Here is a 27,480-nt window from a genome sequence, read left to right on the forward strand (position 1 = left end):
ATCTAAGTAAACATTTTGAGTGCATCTAGTGCATTCATTACATTTTAACTTCTATCTTGCAATTATACTAGCGAATGAATAACCTAATATGCAGTAAGGTAAGTGGAAACAAAAAAATTATGAGTTAGATCCAGACTTAATCAGACTTAGAGCAGACCCACTGAATCATAGCTAAAGTCTCATTGATTTCAATGGCTCAATTTTAAGCATAACTAACTTTAGAGACAACTCAATTATTCAAGTGTTCAGATGTATTCTATTGTTGCCAACCAATGACCATAGAACCTGAGTGGACCACCTATTCCTCCTCCTGCTGCAAACATTTCCAATTGAGCAAGAAAAACATACATACCTTCTTTGCCTGGTGTAAGAAGAGACACTGAAGTCATGGATCCTTCTGATACACAGAGGAAAAAAGTAGCTATTATTGGGGGAGGCTTGGTAAGAAAAATAAATTTCATTCTCTTATTATTATTGATAGGCAATCCATTGGTCTGTTTTTCATACTCATATCATAGCTTGATAATGGGCAGTAAAACAGAAGGTGCTGTAACTATGTCTTCAGACCTGGGTGCTTAACATTTTAGCACTCAACTATGTCTCAGCTAGAAATGTAAAAACTCTGTATAAATGATAACTATACTTTCTCTGATTTCAAGGAATCACACTCATGCTTGAATTCAGATTTTTCCCTTCTTTTAGCTGAATCTTTATATGATAAAGATAAATAAATCTTTATATGAATCTTTATATGATAAAGATAAATATAAGATAAATAAATCTTATTTATTGCTCCATTGATCCATTGCATTTATGAACTAGAAAGCTACATTAGTATTTCTTAAGCTGTTTTTATAGGAATTTTCCTCAGAAATTTGCAGTTCTTGAGAAGTACTTAATGCATTTTAGGGTGAACTTTTGGTTGCAAGGGAGGTCATCAGAACCAATAGTCCTGGCCAAAACCTTGCCCAAACTGAGAATACCCCCAAGAATCTACCTCACCATTTTTGCAATGCGCAGGGATCCTGTTTCCTGGGTGGAGCACTACAGTTTTGCAGCTTCCTAAAGGACAGGAAGTTTTGAAAATGACTAGAATAAAATGTACTTTTTATTGATGCAATTTCTTTGCATGTAAAATGACTTGGGAAGAAACTTAGCTGTATGAAGAACTGGAATTTTGTAGGTACTGAAAGGACTTTGCTCCATGAACCTTTCTGAATGAATTTGCTATTCAATGTAAACAATGCAGTGTAGTTGTTTGTGTAACTTTTAGAAGATGTCGATACATGCTTAACGTCTAGAGATAGATAGAAAAAGTAATCTGAGAATTAAAATAAATGCATGTAACTCTGAGAAACAACTGGGGTAGGTAATGTTTCCCTGCACTTTAGTACTCACTGTGCATTGTTGCCACATGGTAGGTCTCAAAATTGCACAAGTACCGGATCAGTTAAAATACAGAAGGAAAATAGCATTGCAGAATTAAGTAGCTAATTGCAGTTAGTGGGTGGACAGAACAAAGCTCAATCCAAGAGTGAAAGAATCCATTAAGACATTCTTGAAAGCCAGGAAAGGAGAGGCAGAAGTCAATGCTTTTGAATCCTTTCTTATAAAGAAAGGATTTATAAGGGAAAAAAACCAAAAGCTCTTTTGAGAAGTTGCCCTGCAGCTCATGAAGTGATTCTGCAACTGGAAAAGAAAGTCATGATACAGAGGAACAAGCCTCTCTGATCATAGTCTATCTATTTCACTCTTTCCCTACTTAACAGTTCTTCTGTATTAAAAGAAAGGGGAGAAGCTAGGGCAAAGCAAGGGAGGATTACATGAGCAGGATGATATCATGTGGACTCCTCATAAAGTTCCATGAATGAGACAAGGTTGCCTTGTATATCAACAGCAACAGTGTGTCATTCAGAATTCTTTGGAAATTGACACAAGGACTGTATTTCAATTTATTACATTTTGCAAAGTCTACACCGTTCAGCTCTCTGATTTATTCTGTATTGTGCAACAACTTGATATATAACCTGCACTCATACTGATGTAAGAGTTCTGTTGGCCAGTACTACATCCATTACATTATGCATTATTTGTTTCTCCTCCCCACACTGAAAATGCTTCGGGTGTGTTGCTCATTTTAGAAATATGCATTCTTTCCAAATCTCTTATAAACAACTTTTCAACTCTAAAATCCCTCTAATGCTTTTATTACAGGTGGGGTCTTTAAATGCTTGTTTCTTTGCAAGAAGGGGTTTCTTGGTGGAAATATATGAAAGCAGACCTGGTATGTTGATTTTTGTTAAATTGAATTCCTATCCTGCATGTTTTCATACAACTCTCATTGATTTCTGTGGGGCTTGCATGCATGGATATGTGGATACAACATATGGTTTATATAATTTTACAACTATAGCATAGAATCATAGAATAGTAGAGTTGGAAGGGGTCATAAAGGCCATCAGTCCAACCCCCTGCTGTTGCAGGATACCAATTTATACCATCCCACTCAGAAGACTGTCCAGTTTCCTCTTGAATATCTCTAGTGTGGGAGAGCCCACCATCTCTCTTGGAAACTGGCTCCACTGTAATATTGGTCTGACAGTGAGGAAACTTTTCCTGATATCTAGACTGAATCTGGATTGTCATAACTTGAGTTAATTATTCCATGTCCTACACTCTGGTATCAGCAAGAAGAGAGCTCAATCTTCCTCTTTGTGACAGGCTTTGAGGTTCTTATAGAGTGATACCATGTCCCCCCTCAGTCTTCTCTTCTCAAGGCTGAACATACCCAGTTCTCTCAGTCTCTCCTCATAGGGCAGTATTTCCAAACCCTGGATCATTTTTGTTGCCCTCCTCTTGACCTTTCTAATTTTTCTACATCTTTCTTAAATCTTGGTGCCCAGAACTGGACACAATATTCCAGATGTGGTCTGATGAATGAGGTGTATAGGGGTACTACTTCTTATCATCTGAAAGTAATACTTCTGTTAATGCATTCCAAAATAGCATTTGTCCTTTTTACAGATGAATCACATTGTTGGCTCATATTTAGCCTATTGTCCAGAATTATTCTGAGACTTTTTTTCTTTTTCAGTTGTGTTGAGCCATGTATTCCTCATCTTGGATCGATGCATTTGGTTTCTTTTTCCTAGGTGGAGGAGTAACCTATTCTGTGTGTGTAGTTATACTTGCAGTAAGAGTACATATTGTTTCCAAGCTACAAGTTGCCTCTGTGACAAACATCCAGCAACAGAGAATAAGTCTTCAATATTTCAAGCCTATTTTATTAATTAACAGCCATGTGTCTATGTTATTACAGAGGTATTATCATTCTAGGCTTCACTAGATGTGCTGGTTATAACCACATTTTTGCTCACTCATCTGGCTCATGCATGTATAAAGCAAGGTAGTGTGTAATTTTAATGTCAAAAGAAGCACACGGATAAGAACAGATGATTTCTCTCCCACCTCCCTGCCCCATTTTACCCATCAAAGGTTTTCACCTCAAACTGTTTTTTTCTTAGTCCAGCTCTGATACCAGAAGTGAACTGGCCTCAGAAGAAAGTGTGAGGTGGTGGTATGTGTAGATGACAGGAGGGAGAGTGTATGTAGCAAAAGTCTTCCATTTTCCTGGAAGGCTTCTATCACCCCTCCCTACAAAGGAAAGAGAAGGGGTCTATGTGGGATACCTGAGTGCCAGTGGCTTCCATCTCTAATGTTCTGTTACTAAGAGATGATCCTAGCTGGGTATGTGTTTACTTCAAATGCTGTGAAGGAGAGATGATAGCAGTGGTTGCTCAGCTGTTCATAATCATATGACCTACCCTGGAAAATATGTTGCCTGTCTGCAGCCTCACACAAATCAGTGCTGTGAAAGATTTAAGAGCAGTAAAGAATGTTAAACATTTTCTAAATTTCCGTAGTCATTCATGACAACACCTTAATGCACAAAATGGTACGTCATTTCATTTCAGATATCCGTGGTTCCAACACAACTTGTGGCAGGAGCATTAATCTGGCCCTGTCACATAGGGGACGGCAGGCTCTCAAAGCTGTTGGAATGGAAGATCAGGTGCTGGACTTTTATAATACATTTAAATGAGTTTTTATGTTCAGTGTGTATTACTGGATTTCTAGGTAATCCAAATACTTTAAGAAGTAATTCAGCAAGCTTATAAAGAGCTATTTAATGTCCTTTCTCATCTGTTCTCAAGCAAAAGCTAAAGGCTGGAAAATGCATTTGACAGGGATGTTTTAATTATCAGGCCAGCAAGTACTAAATATTAGTGATGGGGAAGTAACAATATGTGTAACCTATGGAACGCCTACTTACTCCAACCAGAAGCTTAAAACGTGCACAAGGGCCATTGATTGCAGGTAGGGTACATGCTTTGCATACAAAAAGGGGTTAATTCCTTGGTTAGGAATGACTTTTGTTCTAAGGCATCAAAAACTAATATAGATAATAGAGTAGATGATTTGGTTTAACAGGACTTAAGATGAGTTCATATGGTGACTCCTACACTCCAAAATTATTTTATATAAACCACCCCCAGAATAATACTTACAGAATAATATTGAGGTTGTGTAATGTGAAAAGTGAAAAGTATACATTGCACTTTACCAAGAAACTCAGCATGGCATGCATGGAAATGAAATGGAAACTGACAATTGCACTGGAAGTTGTATTGGCCTGATAAATTAGTGTTATGCCTACTCTGATTTCTGCTATACAGAGCTTATATCTCTTGCTGGTTTCTTGCTGTAATTAATGACTGACTTCCCTCTGCCCCCTTTTCTCCTCTACTGGGTAGACTAGAGTGGAAAGGGGATAGCTGGGTTACTGGTCCGTCTTAGTGTTATCTGATTGTGTTATCTAAAAACAGCAACACTTTAACATTTTCACTGGATTTCAGATTCTGTCTAAAGGCATCCCTATGAAAGCAAGGAGGATTCACATGCTCTCGGGAAAGCAATATTCAATTCCCTATGGGACAAAAGATCAGGTATCATTAAATATCCGTTGATACTCTAACCTTTATTCCATTTCTTCTTTAATGGTATATTTTGTGTACAATATCCAACTTTTATTATGCACATTGTAATTTTAGAGTTCATTATGATTATCAGCAGAAATTGCATGGGGAGAGTTTTACATTTCACAGGCACTAGAAGGGGATGTATATGTTCATATGTTTGACTGAAACACCCATTCATCAGGAGAGAGTAAAGGGATGTAAAGAGAGCAAACAGTGTCCTCCACTATGCTTTGAACAGCAGCTCCCATAATCCCAGACAATCAGCCATGCTGGCTAGCGATTATGGAAAATATAATCCAAAATATCCAAAGGGATATTTTGATGACCCTTACAGTGCAATATAACAGAATGTTGAGTATCCTATGGACTTGATTTGGACTAGAGCTGCTTGTCTGAGGAAATTATCTTGCCCAAGAGTCTTAAATTTGCTCATAATTACTGGACCTCAAAACCCTGCAATTTCTCCTTTGCTTCATTGCATTTGGCTACAATTACATGATTGATTTTGGCTGCAACTATGTGATTGATGCTATCAGTTATAGCACTGGCTACTCTGGCAGGGCTGTTTCATTGGTGGTGGCAACAGGAGAAAGAGAACTCTCTCACCTTGTGTCCCTGTTTAAACATTCACTGCTACTGTTTCAGTCTTGTTTTTTGTTTGGCTCAGTTATGGCATACCTGTGGCTTTTGATGGGGTAAGAGATAAGTATATCAAAGAATACTTTACTATGGCAGTAAGCTATGGGACCTCCTTAGATTGGGATGTCTGAAAAGAGGGTATTTTATTTTATCAAGACCATTTATATAAAATTAAGCAGATCTATCATGTGCCTTATACTGACTTTTTCATGCAGTATATTATCTCTGTGGATAGAGCAAATTTAAACAAGGAGCTGCTAACTGGTAGGTGTGCTTTTTCATTTCTTTCTCCTTTTTCACTTTGCAATGTCTAAAATAAGCTAATATTTGAGAAAGTTACATTAGCAGTTACTCAAACAGAGGCTAGGCATAAGAAAGACCAATAGGAGTGCTCTTTGCCATTTACAGTTAGGGTGAAGAGAAAGAGATGGTTGGTGGTAGCGGGGGAGGGGGGGAGAAAGATGAATATGTGGTGGAATGAGGCTTCTTATGTCTTCTCCTTTAGCAGTACAATACATCACAGCAAGATTCTATACCTGCTATAGAAAGATTGAGCACAAATGCTAAACGCTTTTGTGCTGAAATGTACTAAAACCTTGAGCTTAGAGTGTGACATGAAATAAACATACAAGGTAATGACATAAGCTAAGAATATATTTTCAGTGAATAGGAATGCAGATATACGTCATCTAGGCTCTTTGGTAGCCAAAACATGCATTGCCACATGTTATGTCAGTGCTGATTCATGAGGCCAAATACTTGACAACAAAGAATGGAGCTGTAGCAGATGGACTGCATGAAACAAGTTAAAACTGTAATGATAAAAGATGGGGTCTGTTTGTTACTATAGCACAAAGAAACCTAAACACCTGAAACTTGGTATGCATTCTAAGGAAATGGTAGGACTATGCACCTGTCTTGTTATATTTATAAAATATTTCAGTTTTGATAAATTTTAAGGTGCCCATGTGATTGATTCCTGCCCTCAGCCACTAGTGAAAGATTTCTCTAGCCAGCTTTGAAGTCAATACAATGTGAAGCCAGTGAAGATCAGTAGGCCAAGCAACAGAATTATAGATATGCCCCTTCCCCTGTGCTTTTGGGCAGATCCCACAGGGAAACAGAGTGAAGAGATCCCCTTGCTCAGGGAGCTATTGAGGTGCATCAAGTTTGCAGCACTGCCTCAAGGAGACACAGCTGTGCAAGTTTACTTGAAGGCTTTGCCCTACCAACCCATGTGAAGCAGTGTCAGTTCACTGGAGGTTAATGCCATGTATTGTAATTTAGACAGATATTGTAGAAACATGAGTTTTGAAATTAACTTACTTAAATAATCTTAAAGAATTCAGAACTCTATTGTAAAGAAAAATACAGCTTGATCAACAAGCTCCTAGTTTTTTGCATTTAATACTGTTTTCTTCTTCCCTTTCTACAGCTGCAGAGAAATACCCCAATACTAAAATATATTTTGAGCACAAACTGCTTTGCTGCAATGTGGAATCAGGGGCCCTAACTGTTTCAAGGTAATCAGTAGCTGCAAACTTCCTGAGTCCTTTAATAATTAATCAGAACTCAATTGGATAAATCTCCTCCTCCCAACTACTGTGAAGTGGCAGGTTCCTCAAGTAAGCTTGCTTAGAAGAACAGGGCACTCGAAGAAATGATCCGCACAATTTTTGGCATATTTCCTTGGACGTAAGTCTCACTGTGTTCAATAGTGCTTTATTCCCAAGTAATTGCATTTAGTTTTGCATTCTTCAAACATGTTAGATGTTCAAATCTATCATCATCAATGGCAGCTGAATTGCTTACTCTGCAGGCAACATAGATATGCAACTGGTAGCAGGCTGAGTAGCCCCTGGTTTAGCATTAAGCAATGGCATATACTTTTAGAAGATAGCCGGTCTTCCTCAGCTTTTTGTAAGCCATCCCAGAGACTTTTAGCATTGGAAGGCATATAAAAACTTTAAATAAATAAATAACTTCAAAATCAAGGGCAAAATGTTGACTCAGAGTCCATGCACCTGGTCTGAGGGGGTGTGTGTCTGGGAAAGGTATGAAAAATCAAGGTATTCAGGTCTCTTTGTCTGGACATTTGGAGAAGGGCTTACTAATATGGTGAAGAATATTTCAGATTAGTGCATTGAGAAACTAATATTATTGTCCATGAAGGCTGACCTTACATTAAGATAACTATTTCAGGGGTCAAAAGCTCATTTTAGATTTGTTTAGGAGTATTTCTGATTTTCAAAACTTTAATCTCAGTTTGAATGTTACTTCCACTCTTTTCCCTAAATCCACATGAGGAGAGTTCAGTGTCCTCTCTGAACACTTAACAGGTTAACTGGTTCTTCATAACAAAATGAAGTGAGGGTGGGAAACAGCTCTTGGGTCCTTAAAATATAATAAAAGGAAGCAATAAAAGCAATAAAAGGAAGTCCAAGCAAATAAAAGTCAGGTTCATCACCACTCAAAATACTGTAATATTCCAGGCTGGCAGAATGAGCTAGTTGCCATAGGTGGGGGATGGGGAGTAGTGGCAAAGTGCTGAAGGGCAGGAAGGTATCTGCAATGCATAGAATAGAAGCATAGAATAATAGAGTTGGAAAGAATCAATAACACCATCTGGTCAAACCCCCTAACTCCAAGTTCAAGCATCTCTGACAGATGGTTGTCCAGCCTCCTCTTAAATGCCTCCTGTGTGGGAGAGTCCATAACTTCCCTACCAACCAACCCAGGAATGAACCCTGCAGAATCATTACCTCTCCCCAGTTTGAGGGAGGTTACCTGATCAAAAAATGAGATCAGATTAGTCTGGAAAGACATGTTCTTAATAAATCCATGCTGGCTTCTAATAATTACTATCTTTATCAATGAGGAAGTACAAGGAAAGATAATCAAATTTGCAGATGATACAAAAGTGGGTGGAATAGCAAACACCCTAAAAAACAAAATGAAGATCCAGGGCAGTCTTGATAAACTTGAACACTGGGCTCAAAGCAACAGAATGAGATTCAATAAGGACAAGTGCCAAGTCCTCCACCTAGGAAAAAAGAAACCAAATGCATCAATACAAGATGGGGAATATGTGGAACTGAAAAAGAAAAAGATCTCAGAATAATTGTAGACCATAGGCTTAAGTATGAGCCAACAATGTGATTCTATGATTCTGTGAATTACACCATTATCTTCAAGGTGCTTACAGACTGATTTCTTTATTAACTGCTCTAGAATTTTCCCAGGGATTGCTATCAGACCAAACGGTTTGTACTTTCCCTTTCTGAAGACAGAGATAGCATTGGTCATCCTCCAATTATCTGGCACTTCCCACTGTTCTCCATGATTTCTCACAGATAATAGGCAGTGGTTCTGAGATTTCTTCCAAGAGTTCCTTTCTTACTCTAGGATGCAGATCATCAGGCCCTAGAAATTTGAAATCATTCAAATAAATTACACGAATCTTGAACATTAAAGAAATCATAAAAGAATATTGAACTGTTAGTCTAACAACTTTATGTAAATGATATGGAGAGCACTGCTTGCCTCAGGTAGTAGAATGATTTGGGCCAGTTCTGAGAATTTTAACTAAAGGCATGCAATATGGGTTTCATTATTAATTTGGTAGGGGCTGAGTAGAAATCTATAGAAATAAACCAATATTCTTTGTTGTTGTGTTTAGATCAGACCAAACTGTAAACGAGGTAATTTGTGACCTAATTGTGGGTTGTGATGGAGCCTTTTCTACGGTTAGGAAGCAGTTTATGAGACAAACACGTTTCAGTTACAGCCAAGAGTATATTCCTCATGGATACATGGAGCTGAACATTCCCCCAAAGGATGGAGATGTAAGTAGTGGTAATTCCCATAGACTTCCCTCCCTTTCCAGCTGATTGCTGTAAAGGCATTGAGAAATACATGTATACATTTCTGTGGGGATGTCTTTTTTCAGTTTGCAATGAAGCCAAACTATCTTCACATTTGGCCCAGGAACACATTCATGATGATTGCACTGCCAAATCTGGTAGGAGAAGTAATATATATTTATATCTGTCTTTTTCTGAAATGCATAATTTGAAATTTGGAGATACTTTCAAGGTGGTTTAGATCAAGATTTCTGGAAAGCAGAATAATAACAAAACACAAAAAATGAAGTGATGTAATGACCATGAAGACAGAATGCATCAAATTAAGGTAAGGATTGATGACTATATTGCATGCAGCAGTCCTTGCTACTTATTGCCAGGCAGTCCACCTAACTGGGGTAAAGTATATGTTTATTGTCTTCCTGAAAGGTTGAACAATCTGGGCAGATACCCCAAGTAAAATGTGACCTTCTTGGCCCCTTCCAACTCTACTATTCCATGTGTCTATCAGTTTGCCTCCATCCCAAGTAATTAAGATTAGGACTCCCCTCTCAAAAAACTTACATTGGTACCAATTGGTACCAAAACTTACATTGGTACCCACTAATAACCACGAGGTAATTGCCATGCAGCTACAAAACACAGTAAGGGTTAATTCTTTCTGTCCCAACTGTAATACACTTGGAAATCCCCATATGGCAACTAAGGCATGGGTCCTCAAAGTATGGACTGCAGGCCTGATCCAGCCTGCCAGGCCTATTTAACCGGCCTGCCCAAGAGATTTTGCACGGGCGCGTGCACACAGGTGAAAGCACACAGCTTGCTTGTGCGCAGATTGTTTTGGACTCACTCAGAGAAAACGATCTCTGCGCGAGCAAGCCCCCACCTTGGTGCGCGCGCCCCTCCGCCCCCTCACCATCCTGTGCCCCCTTGCCGGCACCACCTTGGCGGCCTGCGTCCACCACCAGCACCTTTCAGCTGGCCCCCTGTTGAAAAAGTTTGAAGGCCCCTGAACTAAGGGGTGAATGGAAACATTTTTCCCCTGCCTAGTTGTCATCCTGGGCATTTTTGTAGTGGCATGTTGACGTATGAGATGAGGGGAGGGTAAACATTCCTGAGATGCAATCCATATCCTTTGCCAAAGTGGTTTCATGCATGGCAATAAATCTGAGGATTAAAAAAAACCTTCCACAGGGACTAGTGGATATTCTGGGAAATAGATGCAGAGATTCAGGGGTCCAGACTTATCAATTCCCAATTTTACATCATGAATTGTTTGCTGCTATTCTTTAAGATGATGACCATCTTTCTACCAAAAAATAGTGCTCAATGTGGTTTCCAAATGCAAATATAATTTAGTGTCTATTGAAAATATGGAGTCTATATTCTCTGTCTTACCCTACCTTATATTATATTTACCTGATCTATTTTGTATTATTGCATATGGAAGGGAACTGAAAATTGTCAGTTTAAAAAGATGCTTGTAAGGAGAGCATATCATCATAGCTCTTGGAAAAATTGCTTCCCAAATGTTTATTAAATTGAATGACTGAATTCATTGTTTATAAGAAACAACCATTTCTTGTCTACTTAACTTTCAGAAAACTATTTTGAGGATCAAAATTAGCAAATGATGCATTTCTTCCAACTTTTCACATAATTTATTTTTAATCCATAGGATAAGTCATTCACATGCACTCTTTTCATGCCTTTCGAAAAATTTGAAGAACTCAAAACAAGGGAACAACTGCTAGATTTCTTCAAAATGCATTTTCCAGACTCAATTGCTCTAATAGGAAAGTAAGTTTTATTTTGTCAATTGTTACCTGAATGATCATATGACATTCAAGAATCAATTGAATGTGGCAGCTTTCTGTCTTCCTTGCTGTGTTGAATATAATCAGCTCTTACAAAGATTGAACCTGTACTAGGGAACTAAGATTCTGTGCTCATGGAAGGAGTTTCTCTCTGAAGACTGAGGGGCTGGAAGAGTCCTTGGGCAGCATCCAACAGGGTGCTAATGTACTTGCTGATTCTTTCCCACCCCACTGATTCTACTGTATCTGCAATGGACTCTGCTGAAAGCACTATTCAGTGATACCTCGGCTCACAAATGCCTCAGTTCATGACCAAATCGGGTCACAAACAAAAATTTCATAAAAATGTTGACTCAGGTCACAAACTCAGCATTGACTCAGGTCATGAACTCCCCATCTCCAAGTGGGGAGATGGCCCCGATCACAGTCGCGCTCATGCAGGGAAGACAGGCACGATCGTGGTTGTGTTCGGGGGGGGGGTGAGGAGAGAGCCGCAATCGTTTTGCGGGGGAGGTGGCCAAGATTGCACCTGTCTTTTCTGCACAAGCGCAAACGTGAACTCAGCCATCTCCCCCCCAGCACGCTTGTGATTGCACCTGTCTCCCCCAAGCGCGCCCGCAATCTTGATCATGCTGGGGGGTTGGGGGAGATGGCTGCGCTTGTGCTCGGTGGGGGGGAGATGGCTGCGATCTTTATTGTTCTTTGTTACTTTGTTGTTGTCACTTTGCTTCAAATTTTTCTGATAAAAAAATAGTTACAGAACAGATTAACCTTATTTACATTGACCCTTATGGGGAAATTTGACTTGGCTCACGACCAATTTGGGTCATGACCAGAGTTGTGGAATGGATTAAGTTCATGAGCCAAGGTACCAATGTACAAGTGACCCCACTGTTTGTGCAAGTGAAATTTAAAAGATGCCTTGAAAGGAGTTGGAAATACTTATTGCTAGAAGGAGGCTTGGTTGGCAGAGCTCCCTTAAGTGAGCATCTATGATCTGGTTCTTCCCAGAAAAGAGTATTTCTGCTCTGTTCAGGTTGCTAAAACCCAACTACACTAGTGCTGGAGGTCACCTGCACAACACAATGATGGGGCAGAAGAGTGGGGGTGGAAGTGTTCCACTGGATACTGCCCCTTGCATGAGGTACTGTCTTCTCTCTAGTCCATACACCCAACTAACTATAAACAAAGTGCATGCATATCTGACCACATGTACTTTTCTTTAAGTATCTGAGAGAGCTCGCTTCTTGTCTTGGATCCTTCCTATCTCTTATCTCAGAAATATCTACTACTGTGCACTTATCTCCATTTACTGCCTTTGCGTATTCTGTCACCACTCACACAAGTATAAGGGTGCTTCCAGAAAGAAGATTCCTAGTGTTAAAAATCACTGCTTTTCTGCTACAAGGTACAAGAGGTTCACATACTTTTTTCACATGTGTTTCTTGTTATGCTTGATCCACACTTTCACTTTTCCCACCCCTCATGCTGACTTCACATTCCTTTCTTTCTATATTTTTGTAGAAGACTTACATTTGAGTAAATACCAGTTCAGGGGACCATTTCTTTCTCTCCACACCCCCATGCTACAATGCAACAAGGCACTCTCCGTGAACAAAAATTTAAGTCAGGAAAGCAGTCCAATACAAACATAGTCTGAAGATTAGTCAAACAGGGGTCCAAAAGTCCACAGCACAGAAGATTAAGCACAAAGCAAGGTCAGAACAACAAGGCTGGTAAATATTATCCCTGCAGCGGCTAAACTGAAAATGAAGCCTTATGTAGCTTGAACTCAAGGGGCAGTTCCTCGTAGGCCCTTTGTTTACGAATGGGTCCCATTTCTGAGAAAAGAGAAATTCATCTTTAAGTTGAATTTGTAAGTTGGATCAGTTGGCCCTCCATGTTCTTGGAGGTTAGCTGTGCAGGATCCCTGTGAAAATGGAAGAAGCATGACTACGCCCCCCCCCACTCCAACTCACCAGGGCCTCCCTTTGCAGCAAGGAAATGCCTGGGGACATTCCCTCTCTGGATGGGTGGGTCAGGAAGGCCTGCTTTGAAAACTCTTCAGCATCCAAATAGGAAGCTTTGAAGTTCTCTCTCCTGACGGCCTATGACTTTCTTGCTCACCTCGAGGGCCTCCTGAAGTAACTTGTTTCCTCAGGTTGCTTGGCTCAGGAGTCTCCAGATCCTCCTCTGAGGAGGATTCCTTAGAAATGCCATGGGCACCTACAAACAGCATCTGAAGACAAACTTAGGGTCTGGGCATGTATGTATGGAAGGAAATGATTCAGGTAACTTGGCCCCAACCTGTCTAGGGCTTAGTGGTTTAATACCAGCACTAACTTAAACCCTAATTTTGTGGGTCTGAAATGGAGAGGGGGGAACTACATTGCTTCATTTTTTAAAAAAGTCAGAAGGGAGAAAACACCAAAATGACATAAAGAGTCCCAGCCATTCAAAACCAAGCCAGGCAAAACCCTAATGTACACCAATTAATATTTTGCAAGTCAGCTCTAACTACAACTCTGAGTATCATTGACCATTGGACTTGCTGGCTCAGCTTGGCAAGATGGGGGCAGGAGTTTGGCTACATGGCTACATCATAAAGGAATGGCAAAGAATTCTCGGTCATCCTTTTGCCAATAGAGAATGTTTTTATGTAGTATATATTTTTGATCTTGTTTTTTTGGTGTTTTCAGGTATGCTAATGCTGTATTCAGTTAATCTATTGTTGTAGCTTATTAGATCAGCATATTTGATCAGCCAGACAGCTGTAAAGAGGCCTATTTATATGAATGTCAAGTTGCTTCAGCTTTTTTTTCTTTCAGTGGATGGCAATAAATGCCTAACTCCCTTTGTTCATGGCCCATAGAATAATAGTAAAATTATCTCACTGTATTATCATATAGTTATATTTATCATTTGAACAGTGATATGCTCTTCTAATTCCAGACAAAAACTGATGCAAGACTTCTTTTTGCTACCAGCTCAGGCCATGGTATCTGTGAAATGCTCTTCATACCACATTGACTCCCACTGTGTGCTAATGGGAGATGCTGCACATGCAGTCGTACCCTTCTACGGTCAAGGCATGAATGCGGTGAGACAAGAGAGCTTTGGCTGTGGGGTAGTGTAGAAATAAGATAAAAAAATAAATAAAAGACTCCATCCTGCAAACCTAGTACTCACTTTCTTTAGGAAAACCAGTTCTTTAAATTTTAGAATTCTTTATTATTTTATAGAGCTATTTGCTCTTAGAACTGAAACACACCACCAGTAAACTCATGATGGTGTTCTCTTTACAGGTAGAATAGTGAATGTTTCCTACATTCTACTTATATATGCATGCACCTGCCACCCATATTTGTATCTCATTTGAAAAGGGTGGAGTTTTTATGAACACCATTCAAATCTTTGCAAAAGGCTTGAAAGAGCTTGCAACTTCCACCCCACCCCCATGCCTTTCAAGGGCTAGGATCCTAAATTTTGGGAGATCCAAGCATACTAGAGGCAATGGCAAGTGGAATGTCTCCTTTCTTTAAAGGATGGAATAGGATTATTAGTTGCAAGTTCCAAGCATGGAAATAGCATTACAGTGGTACCTTGGCTCATGAATGCCTCAGTTCATGACCAAATCGGGCCGCAAACAGAAATTTCTGAAAAATTTTGCCTCAGGTCGCAAACTTCACATCAGGTGATGATCATGATCATGCCCATCTCCCCCCAACCCTGAGCACGATCGTGGCCCGTCCCCCCCCCCCACCCAGCACAGTCACTGGAGGGAGGGTGGAAATGGCCACGATCTTTGTTCTTTGTCACTTTGCTTCAAATTTTTGTGATTAAAAAGTAGTTACAGAATGGATTAACCTTATTTACATTGAACCTTATGGGGAAATTTGACTTGGGTCATGACCAGAGTCCTTGGAATGGATTAAGTCCATGAGCCAAGGTACCACTGTATTCATATAACTTTCTTACAGGGGATACTATAATTGTCCTAGTCCTATTATCAAATAGGGGTGTGGGGGAAACACAGCTACCATCTTCTCCCACACTCAGCCATTCTTCAAGTAATTAATATGCTTGTATGGCAGGGGGCAGGAAAGCAGGTGACACCAGCACTGACCAGATCAAATTGAACAGAGTGCTATTGCCTTTTAATATTGTTGTTACAGTATGGTTCATACATATTGAATTTGTTATGTCCCATCAAATCATCTCTAAATGTCCTGTCCTTGACAGCCCTGCTGAACTCTTGTAAATTCAAGGCTGTGGCTTCCTCTGTGGAACTGATCCATTTCATATTTGGTCTTCTTCTGCTTCTGCCTTTGACTACATTAGAGCCTTTTCGTTTCTTCTGTGTTCGTAATTTCCAGAGTAAAACACTTTGTGTTCATTTGACTGAAAATCTCCCATTCTGGTTCACTTTAGTTTTTTCACACCAGCAACTGTGATATTTAACCATTCCATTTCTTGATTTGCAGTTTCCAGTCTCCTTGATTCTCACTTCTCATGTTCCATGTGTTGTGCAGCTTTAGTTTATACTGGAGACCTAGTACAGTGGTGCCTTGTAGTTCAAACGACTCAAACTTCAAACAATCCATAGTTCAAATGTTAGAGTCAAGATAAAATTGCTTTGCAGTTTGAATGATGTTTCTAAGTTTGAACTGTGCATTTTTTTCACTTCACTCAGTCACAAGTCAAGATGAGATTAATTGATTCATCTTGAATTGATTTGTCTCATCTTGACTTGATTCATCTTGAATCATTTCAGGACACTGAGCTAGCCACAACAGTGCTGGGGTAAGTATGTTTGAAGTGAGGGGAAGTATTTTGAGGGGGATTAATGACAATGTGTCTTTTACTGTAATTTTTTAAAAAATAATTTAAACATTTCCTGTCTTTTTGATCACACCTTGTATATAACCTCGAACTTAATTCATTTCAGGAGCCCGTATTTGCTGTTTAAATGGGTATTGTTTATGGTCTGGAAATGGATTAATTCACTTTCCATTATTTCTAATGGGGATAATTGCTTCAGACTTTGAACAACCCAGAGTTCAAATGGCCTCCTGAAATGAATTAAGTTTGAAATATGAGACACCACTGTATATTGCTTTGAGCATATTTGGGCAACACAGTATAAGAAAAACAGATGGGGGATGTAATCTAAAATGGTTAAGAGTATAGGAATTAATACCTGTAAACAGAGGCTGACATGCAAACACTAATATGATATGTTATCACAATTTTAATTAATATACATAGAAGAACAATTATTAATTGTTCTGAGGATAGAATGGAAAGGTTGGAAAAGAGTTACTTGTAGTATAACAACCCTCTCGCTACAAACTGGTGATGTTTATCTGGAGCAGATTGGATAAAAATGATCTAACATTTATGTTTAAATTTGATTAATATAAACCTAATTTCCATTCGTTTCCCAATCCAATGTTCTACTGAGTCAGAATTTAAACCCTAAACAGAATTTAGTCCCTAAACTGATTTCATTGTTGCATTTCTTTTAGGGATTTGAAGACTGTCTGGTTTTTGATGAGCTGATGAACCAATTCAACAATGATCTCTGTGAGTATATATCTAGTGGGGAATAAATTATTGCTCAGTGTTCTGCCAAATGGAGGCAATGAACACGCCAGTAGGTGAAGGAAAAGCAATGCTTTATTTAAGCAATGATAGTATCTGCAGACAAACAAAATAGCATTTATATCTTGCAAGAGTATCTTCTCCCCTTCAGCTGCCAGGAGCCCCGGTTGGGCAGCGAGACACCCCAGATCATCAATCACTTAGCATTCAATACCTGATCTGTGTAGAAGCTCCCAAACTCAGATCCTCAACCCTCTGGTTTTATCCCCAAAGCTAGGTATCTTAATGGAGTAATTAATGGAGTAATTGAGTGCATCTGGCTCACAAATCGCCATTCTACACATGCCCAGCACCTGGCCCCTGGGTCAACACTGGGGTAAACAACTCCAGATAGCTAATCTAGGATCCTCCCGAATGCTCTACACCTAGGACACAGCACTCCCTTCTGGCAAGGGGAATGTAAAACAAGATATGAAAAACAAAACACATTCCGTTGTATAACTGAAGACTTCATCATAAATCAACATACTTGATAAGGGCAATATGAGGGGAAATGAGACATGTCAAACCTAACTCCTCACCGTACAATAATCTTCCACATGTTGCCAGTACACTCAGGACTCAAATTGTTACACTTGTTCTCAACTTGGGTTGAAGCACAAGATCATGCCCCCTCTTTCTACATGTGACCACTGTCCTTGACTTTCCCATGTTGGATGGTACATAAGAAGTTATCTATGCATGTAAGGCCACACAATTTCCATGTGTTTCTTAAACATGGAGGAGGTGAGAAAAGGGCCTCCTGAAATTTGAAGCATTACTTACAAACCTTTTTGGCCAGTAGAACATGAGAGAAATAGTGCACCCAGCATTATATAATTAGCCTGCTCACTTCTGGGCAGAAAGAAATCTAAATGTTACCAGATGTCACTATGATCAGCAGTAGTAGTGTCCAAACAGTAAGAGCTATAGAAAGTACTTACTTTGCAGGGATTTAAAGCAGCCCTTTGTGTTTTAGTGCAATAGTGTCAGGGCCTGTAGACTGATGCAGCTCCCTGTGGGGGGTTGACAGGGAAGGTAGCCAATTCACCAGGCAGAATCAGTATCAGACTTGTATGTGCTTGCTATGATTAAAACCAGTGTACAGTTGGCCCTCCACATTGCAAGGGTTAGGGGTGCAGGACCCCCACAAAAGTGGAAAAAATGAGAATAATTCTAACCCACCCATCCCCCCAGCTGTTGTCCTGGATTGCTTCTTCCTCTTTCTCTCAGACCTTGGACTGATCCAGCAGGGCACCCCTTCTTCATTTACAGTGTATCATTCTTATATCGTTATTCTCACTCACCTGTGCCTTTTCTTTGGATCAAAGAAATGCCAGAGATTTCCCTCTCTGGATGGGTGAGACAAAAAGCCATGCTTTGGAGACCCCCCTCCCCTTTCACATTCTGTCTTTTTATGGTGATGACGATTTGTCACAGAAGGCTGCAAAACTCCAAAAAAGCTCCTATTGAATTATTGATGGCAAACTCATGAATAATCAAATCCATAAAAGTTAAACCCATGAAAGTCGAGGTCCAACTGTAAACATGAAGAGCACTTGGAAAACACAGGTGGTTTTATAAAAGGCTGCCTGGCCTTTCTACAGCAAAAGGAGCCTTCATGATGGTTGCTCTGTTTTTCTGACCTGGTTTCTCCCTCCTGTCCTATAACATTTTCATTTGTGTCTTGACTCCTGACTTTGCCTCCACCTCTGACCCTGCTGTGCATTGCTAGTTATCTGACTCATGCTTGTTCTTGTGTCTTTGCCTCTGGTCCTGTTATGTCTTGTCAAGTTGTCCGTCCACCTTAGTTGCCACTGGTCCTGGTATTCCAGTCAAGGACATATCCTGGAGCTAACAAATAGTACCTTTTTCTCTTGAGTTTCTGTACTAGTCACACTCATAGTGCAGACTGCAGCTAAGCATCTTGCTCAGTTGCTCAAGTATACGTTAAGTAGTTTAAACCTGCCAGTATGGCCAAATGGTCAGAAATGCTGCGAACTGAAGTGCAAAACACCTGGAGATTTATCTTTACCTACCTTGGTATAAACCAAACTGGGTACTTTTTATGTAATGAATGTTGCTTGAAGGAGAATTTTTACGGAACCTGAAAGGTAGTGGAAACACCTTTAAAATGCAGATTGGTCCAATTAAAGCAGGCATAGGTCATCAAAATGGTGGGTGGGTGGGTGGATGGCTCCCCACACTCAGCTTTCTTTGAATTATATAGAATGAATGGTATGGGGCCATGTTTTCTGATATTAGGGTGCACTTATGCACCTTGACTTTTGGTTCTGGTGTGTCTGATATGAATCAACTTTGTTGTGCTTAAGGGCTGCTCCTGTCAGAGATGGCTTTCATGCCATAAAGCCATTTTTCCTTCCCTATGCCTCCTTCTACTGGGAAAAGGACATAGAGGAGATGAACCTGCTCAATCTGAAATCATTTATTTCCCTATTCCCCTGCCTCTCAAGAAACAGAAGACTTCTGCCATTTCCAGTGTCACATATTTTGCTGTTCTTAATGAGGAACTTATTTCTCCGCAAGACAGGAGATAGGCAGAAGTAGAGCAAATACAGTGTAATGTTACATTTAGTGAAAACAAATATTACATGAAGATGAAATTAGGTGTGCTTATTGAATGTTCTAGTTTACAGAAGAGCACTAAAACAGGAATAAACACATTACATGTTAAGTACATCCGTTAGATTTAATGTATACCTAAATCTATAAAGTATAAGCATGAGAAACAAGCAATTATTATTAGTCAAATTGGCTATAGCTTCTTTTTGAGTGTATAAATGTATAAAACAACCTGCTTCTTCCTCAGGTGTTTGCCTTCCAGAGTTTTCACATCTGAGAGTACCTGATGACCATGCAATTTCAGATTTAGCCATGTATAATTATATAGAGGTAAGCTAGATGGTTGTTTGTTTGCCAACTAAATGGCAACAGATTTTACCAAATATGAAAGCTTTTCTTGATGGTTTCAGATGAGGATGCATGTAAATTCAAGGTGGTTCATTTTCCGAAAGCATTTAGACAACATTCTTCATGCTCTCTTGCCCTCTACCTTCATCCCTCTATACACTATGGTAAGACCTGAAACAGCTCATATTTCATATATTCCTTCCCAGTTGTTTCTTTTTTCCTTCTGTGATTATTCTGTCTGCTTTTATAATCCAATTCAGGTCACGTTCTCCAGAATCCGATACCATGAAGCAGTGCAAAGATGGAAATGGCAGAATAAGGTCAGTGGAATCAGAAAGATTTTTTTTGCAGTAGATGAACAGTTAGGTTGTTTATTTTAGTTGCCGTCTTTTAGAAAAGAGGAGGTGGACACTGGAAAGGATGTCTAATAAATGTAAGGCAAGAAAATTGATTGTGTTATAATTTTGCATAGCAACTCAATAATTAACTTCTAATAAGTCACAATCCTACTTTATCTAAAGAATGCAGGAAAGCTGTGTATCTTAACTGTGTATGGTCCAGCTTCTGTACTCTTAATAAAACAAACAAACATTCTCCTACTCTTCTCTAGGAGCAACTATTTTTCCAATCCCTATTCCTTCCCTAGCACATTCATTGTTCCACAACAGCATTTTTCAGAAACATTCCTACAGTAAATAACTTGTGCCTGGCTCCTTGCTAAGCAAATTAGAGGAAGCTGTCCAGCTGGTCTAGAGAATCTTGGATACTAACACCCTCCTGTTTATTGGTAGGACTGTGCTGTTAACCTTCAGGGGAGGCAGGAGAAAGAACTGGTTGTTACAACAGGCCCAGCAAGCTAGAATCAAAAAGGTAGTAGAAAGAATGGACCAAGAAGGTTCACCACTGCACTGGTGGTGACCTGCAACACCAGTGCAATTTTTTTTCTTGCCTGAGGTCAAGTGCAAACATATAGCTTTGTCAGAAGAAATAGTGAGAGCTCTAAAGCAGTGATTGTCCACCCCAAGGGAATAAAATAAGATGAAGAGTTTTCAGACAGAGCAGTGGAACTGCAACAGCTAAGAGTAGTACAGAAGCTAGAAGTTCAACAGCAAGCTGAAGCAGAAGAGGAGAATCCTGAGGGAAGGGGAAATGAGGAGGAAACTACCTTGAAAAAGGTGGAAAGTACAGAAGAACTGGAAGAGCTAGAAGATATTCTGTACCAGTGGAAGCAGTTACTCAAGGATGGGAGTGGAGAGCAGCCTGTAGTAGAAGAATTACAAGTTAATCCCATGCAACATTGAACAGAGGTTAAAGCTCAAGTAGTCACCAAGGAGTAGGGGTAGGAGTAAAGGTCAACCAAGGTTCCTGAAGTGGAGGTGCTTGTTTCTTGAATAAAGGTATCCACATTGCAATACCATGCTGGCATCCAGATGACCTGATCTTTAGCTTTAGAAGAGAGTTAAAATGATTGCAAGAGGGAGGTTTCTTTTTCTTGGACATGGGTAAGATGGAGTGAATATGGTCTTACTGAATGGGCCATTCCATGCCAAACACAACAGGCTGAATGTAATGAAAGACATCCTGCGATATTATGAAAAACTCTGTAACCTGAATGTCTGAAGGGTAACAGGCTGATGAAGCCAGGACATACATATGAAAAGATTAAATGTTTCAATGAGAAACAAAACATTACAAATTCAACCAGAAGTCAAAATCATGAAGAGAAGCTGGAAAGATTTATATGGAGGAGATTACATAATGCAATTGATAATATAGTCCCTGGAATTGATTGGCATACTTTACAACACTTTTAAGGAGTAATTAGTTCCTAGACTTTGCTTCCATCCAGAATGCTGGTTCATAAGCATTTACAGAATAGGGGCTTTCTAACCTCTGCTGACTTTCTGAAAATCCACTCCTGGCAGTTGAGATGTATTGCAGCAAAAGAATGCTGCAGCAGGAAGAGAGAATCATAAAACATGGTGGTCCTTTTCCCTCTTCCACAACAGAAGTAACTTCTGGTTACATAGCAGCTTTTGTTTCCCAGTCATCTTTTTCATAATTAACGATATTTCAAAGAATCCCAACATCACAGTTAAAGGCTAGCATTTTTCAGAGTTTCTGACATTTTTCAGATTCATAAGTGACCTAGTTCCTTATTGACCTCTGATCTTGTAGCTGGTGATCCAAAGCCTGAGCCTCGCCACACCCCCGCCCGCTGCCCATTGAAAGAACCATGCCTACTGCCCCCTCAATGTCACAACTGGGCCTTGAAAGGAGAAAAAAGGAGTATGCTGGGGATGGTTAGAATGCTGAAGCTATGCCAATTCCATCCTTGCCACTACCCAGCCCTAAATCCAGACGGCAGAAAACAGCTGTCTAAATAAAGTACCCAGTGTAAGGTATGGTGGCAGAAATTTCCAGCATTCCTCACATCCAGGCATAGGATGAACATCCCACAAAACAGGGAGAGGACATGCCACAAATGGGTACCGCCAGTGCTTTTGTTTGTAAGAAAAAAGGTGCCAGAAGTCATGAAATTGTTTAACTTTCGCACATAGTCAATCACTGTACACACACCCACACAGATCAGTTGTGTAACGAAACATAACGGTTGCCGCTCGCAGTAAGCACTAAGCACACGACCACACAACCAATCACAAGTCGAGCAGCGCCACAAGCTGAGCAGCACCATCACAACCAGCGCGGATGAAGTACGCATGCATCGGATTCGACACACATGCAGCCCACATGTACCGTTTTAATGATTTTGCCGCCAACCTGCTATGCTCGACAGGGCGATTCAAATCCACATGGACCAAACATCAAATTTTCAAAAGTTACTTTTAAAACTTGGAAAATCTGTTGAAAAAAAAGTGCCGGATCTCCGTTCTGGTGCATTCTATGACAAAAAAAGCACTGGGTACTGCCATGGAGAAAATCATATTTAGGGGACCACCATTTGCAGATCACCAGCAAGGAATATAGTAAAAATATTTTTGGATACTCCAGAAACCATGGGAGATATTTTTGAATTTATCCCACAGAATGTATTGCTCCATGGATTAAAAGAAGACTTGGGCAACTGGTAGTTTGTCAGATGTTTTGGACTTCCACTTCCAGCATACCTAATGGTTGGCTATGTTGGCAAGGGCTTGAAGTAGAAAACATCTGGAGATAAACAATGGGTATTGCTACCCATGCCTGGTTTAGGAAGGTGTATAAAGATAACCATGAATAATCTGTTAGCAGAAGCAAGAATGAATATTTTTAAAAAGTGGGGATGTGATAACATTGTAGAAAAAAATAAAATGCAATGTCAATACAATGAATAACAACATTTAAACCAACATGATTAAAACTATAAAACCCAATACAGCATAAAATCCAATTAATACAGAATACAAAAAGGGGAACAAATGCATAAAACAACAAAAGCAAGTAGCAGTAATAACATAGTGAAACCAAAAATATTACTAAAAGCAAGTATCAAATAAAAATGTCTTTACGTGGTAATTGAAACTGTGCCAGTTGCTCCTCCTTGTAGAAGAGGATTCCACAAATGAGGTGTAATAGTGGGAAAAGTCCCTTTCCTCACCATTTCCTCCCTTCCTTCATGGTGGAGCGGGGATCACAGAGGAGGGCCTCCACTGAAGATCTTAGTGGTCTGGCAGAGATATACAGAGCTGTTTCTTCAGATATTCTGGCTCCAACCCATTTAGAGCTTTGTTTGTCAGTGTGAGCACTTTAAATTGGGCCCAGGTGACAACAGGCAGCCAGTGTAGCTGGTGGAAGACCAGAGCATGTGCTCTCTAGGACCGGTCCTTATTAACAGTCATCCTGCTCTGTTTTGAATTAGCTGAAGTATCTGGACTGTCTTCCAAGAGTGCATTACAGTTATCCAGAAGAGAGGTTCCCAGAGTGTGGATAACTGTGACAAGATTCCACTCATCCAAGTAGGAACATAGCTGAAAAATCAGCCTAAGCTGATAGAAGGTGCTTCTTGCCACAGAGGTCACCTGTAAGATAACAACTTGGGGTCAAGGAGCACCCCCACACTATGAACCTTGTCCTTTAGGGGGAGCACAACCCCATCCAGGATAGTTTGAAAATGGCCCAGTTCAACAAATGGACTGCCCACCTGCAGAACCACCATTTTGTCTGGATTGAGCTTCAGTTTATTGCTTAGGGTTAAGAACAATCACTGGCTCACTTAGGTAAGATGAAAATGAGAGGTGGAGCTGAGTGTTATCTACACATTGGTGACACTTCAGCCCAAACCTCCAGTTGACCTCCCCCAGCACTTTCATGTAAGTCCCAGTGCTTTCATTAAAAAGCAAGGGGGATAAGTTCCATGGTGCAGAGCAACAGTCCCCCAGCTCCACCAACTAGAGCCAGTCAACCAGGTAGGAGCAGGGCCACCACAAAGTGATGCCATCAACTCCCTGCCCAGCCAACCTCTCTGGAAGGATGCCATTGTCAGTGGCATTGAAAGTTGCTGAGAGGATCAGTGGGCAGCTGACTAACCAACACAGGCACCAGTAGCCAGGCAAATAGACTGGAACCAAAGTCCAATCCCAAACAAATCCAGATCTTTATCAATCAGTCCAAAGGCAGTGCCAGGAGTTAAAAAGCAAGGTAAATTCAGTCCAAGAGGAGAAAATATAATCAGCATGCCAGGAGTCAAGAAACTGAAGAAGCAATACAAACAGCAGCAGGTACCTGTGGGCTGGCAATGAGGAAGGAGCACTGCAGCAATTCTAGAGACCTTCATTGCCAAAGCAGTTTCTGGAGGGATGAGCCAGTTCTTATATAGCTTTTCCCAGGGCTCCCAGGTGGTGCTCAGGAGGGCCTTGGTAGCTGTAGTATATTGAAGCCAGTAGATGGAGCCTTGGATGTGCTTCAGATCCTGACATCCAGGAGAATCAACAGGCGCAGAGCAACGGTGCTCCATGTTCCCCATGTCTCTCTTCTAGCAAAGGTCATCCCACTGGGTTCTGTTCTGAAATCAGGTCTGAAGCCCAGTTGTGTCAGGAGCAGGGCCTGAACACCATGCAAGTGGAACATCTTTGTGGGCACTTGCAAGGAACACCTGAGGAGCAATTACACAGTGCTGCTGGAGACCCTGTAGACCAGCATAAAAGGCTTCCTTGCACTGCTGCTCTTTGCCACAGCAATGCAAGTAAGCACTAAGACTCTTGTGTGCTCTGGCCCTCTGCATTGCCATGCCTTGAACCCTGCTCCAGTCCAATCTTGCATGCCCCAGACTGCCCTTGCCCCAATCCTGCATGCTCTTCCTTGCTCCAGTACTTCCTGCCCTGCTCCAGCCCTCTCTTGTTCAGACCATGTTTATGCAACTGCTTCTCTGGCATCAGACCACTAGTCTGTTTCTGGACTGTGCACACTTTCTCTTGCCTGTATAATATTGGACTGACTACTACCTAGACTCTGACCCTGGACTACTGACCATACCACCAACCTCCAGCCTTACTAAGCTCCAGGACCTAGCTTTACACTGGCACTCTGGTCCTGGTGTTCTGGCTGTTCCAGCCCACCTGCCCATGTCCCAATCCTTATAAGCTGAAATGAATCCAGATGATCTGTTTCTTCCAAGAGTGCTTGGTACTGTCCAACCACGACCTGTATCTTGCCCAGTAAGGTGATATTGGCTATAGGTCAATAGTTTTTTTACATTCTCTGGATCTAGGTGTGGCTTTTTAAGAAGTGGTGCTAGCACTCCCTATCTCAAGGAGGCAATCACCACCTCCTGGTTCCAAAGATGGATCCCCTCCTTTGATCTCTGAATTAACCAAGATGGGCACAGGTCAAGTGAACAGGTCATGGGATGGACTTGACCAAGCGCCCTTTCCACCTCCTAGCGCTGCAATAGCTAAAACTCATCCAGTAAGATGGTGCACTGGATGCCAATGCCAATGAAACTGAGATGTGGTGGCCTACCTGGTACCAAATTTGTCATTTTTTTGACACCAGGTCAAGACTGCCCTCCATGTGGAGGCCTTTAAAGAACCCCTTGGATATCCAGGGGCCTGAGGGGAATGATTCCTTGCAGGTTCTTTTTACTGTATTTTAAATTATTTAAAATTAATTTTATATTAATTTTAATATTGTTTTTATGATAAACTGCCCAGAGAACTTCAGGTGTGCAGCAGTATAGAAATTGATGATGATAATATCTGAGGTGCAATTTGATGCACATCTACTCAGATGTGCCTCTGAATTCAGTGAGGCTTACTAATATGTAATATAGTTTTGCAGCTTGAAGTAGCCAGTTGAGGAGTCAGATTGAAGTCCTGACTTCTCAAATAGTAATAAGATTGCAAACTTAATATTTTCCTATTGCAATGTTTTAAAATGTATTATTTAAATATGATTTTCCCCTTAAAGGTCATCAACACTGGCCTCTTCCTGACTGTCACAGCAGCAGCACTAAGCGGCATCTATCGGCTTAGAAATGGCATAAAACAAAAAACTGATTTTTGGGTAGGGAACCTGTGGGAAAGGATGGTTGGCCTCAACATTTTTTGAAATGTTACTTGTGCATTAAACCATAAAATGTAGAATGGTATGTTCAAACTCTTAATTAAGCACCTATTTTGAAAATCTGTGTTTCAAAGTGTTCAAAGTAGGTGTGCCACTGAGCTGAATGATGAATCCAAAAGTTAAAATTCCATATTGAACCCAATGGAATATTTGCTATAAGCTTCAGCAGAATTTTATTATCTTCCTACATCATATGGAATGGTAAAACATCCTATATAAGCTTGCTACAAGCCCCATATTTTTCCAACAGTTAAAGAATGCAATATAATATCATCCTGTATATTTGAATATTTTAAAGTTGCAGAACAGCCCATATACAGAATCAGCAATAAACATTGTATCTGCCAAGGTTTCCAGACAAACGATCTAGCAATGTAATAAAGATTATAAAATATACCAGATTAAAATAATTAAAAGAAAAACAAAGCCTTAACTGCTGACAAACTCTGTTAGCCTTTGCGCTGCTTCTTTTTGCCAACTTGCCTGTTATTCCTGTTATCCGTTGACTTCCTACTTTAGCATTCCAATAACCCAGGATGACAAGGACATCATTTTTGGTGATAGTTCTAGAAGGTATTGTAGGTCTTCATAGAACTGTCCAGTTTCACCCTATTCAGCATCAGTGGCTGGGGCATAGACATGGACTATTGTGATGTTGAATGGTTAGCCTTGGATTCAAACTGAGATCATTCTCTCATTTTGGAGATTCTATCCCAGTACTGCTTTCCCCGCTCTTTTATTGACAATGAGGGCTACTCCATTTCTTCTAAAGGATTCTTGCTCACAACAGTATATATGATAGTCATCTGAATTAAATTCACCCATTCCTGTCCATTTTAGTTCACTGATTCCTAAGATGTCGATATTCAGTCTTGTCATCTCTTGTTTGACCACATCCAGCTTGCCTTGATTCATGGATCTTACATTCCAGGTTCCTATGAGTATAGATCTTTGCAGCATCGGACTCTCCTTTCACCACCAGATACA

General features: G+C 40.3%; 1 protein-coding gene across 1 annotated transcript; it reads left to right on the forward strand.

Annotated features, from left to right (window-relative positions):
- The first annotated feature begins 372 nt into the window (after positions 1-372).
- KMO (kynurenine 3-monooxygenase) lies at positions 373-26,887 on the forward strand. The gene is made up of 15 exons (XM_044431917.1): positions 373-441; positions 2,215-2,284; positions 3,975-4,072; positions 4,917-5,006; positions 5,894-5,942; positions 7,114-7,201; positions 9,358-9,523; positions 9,628-9,699; positions 11,220-11,341; positions 14,311-14,458; positions 16,887-16,944; positions 19,832-19,914; positions 19,995-20,096; positions 20,193-20,252; positions 26,338-26,887. The coding sequence occupies exons 1-15, from the start codon at positions 388-390 to the stop codon at positions 26,476-26,478; spliced, it is 1,401 nt and encodes a 466-aa protein (XP_044287852.1). The 5' UTR covers positions 373-387; the 3' UTR covers positions 26,479-26,887.
- Positions 26,888-27,480: the final 593 nt, after the last annotated feature.

This window comes from Varanus komodoensis, unplaced genomic scaffold (genome assembly GCF_004798865.1).
Source record: "Varanus komodoensis strain SLA01 unplaced genomic scaffold, ASM479886v1 scaffold23, whole genome shotgun sequence".
In the NCBI taxonomy this organism is placed as follows: Eukaryota; Metazoa; Chordata; class Lepidosauria; order Squamata; family Varanidae; genus Varanus; species Varanus komodoensis.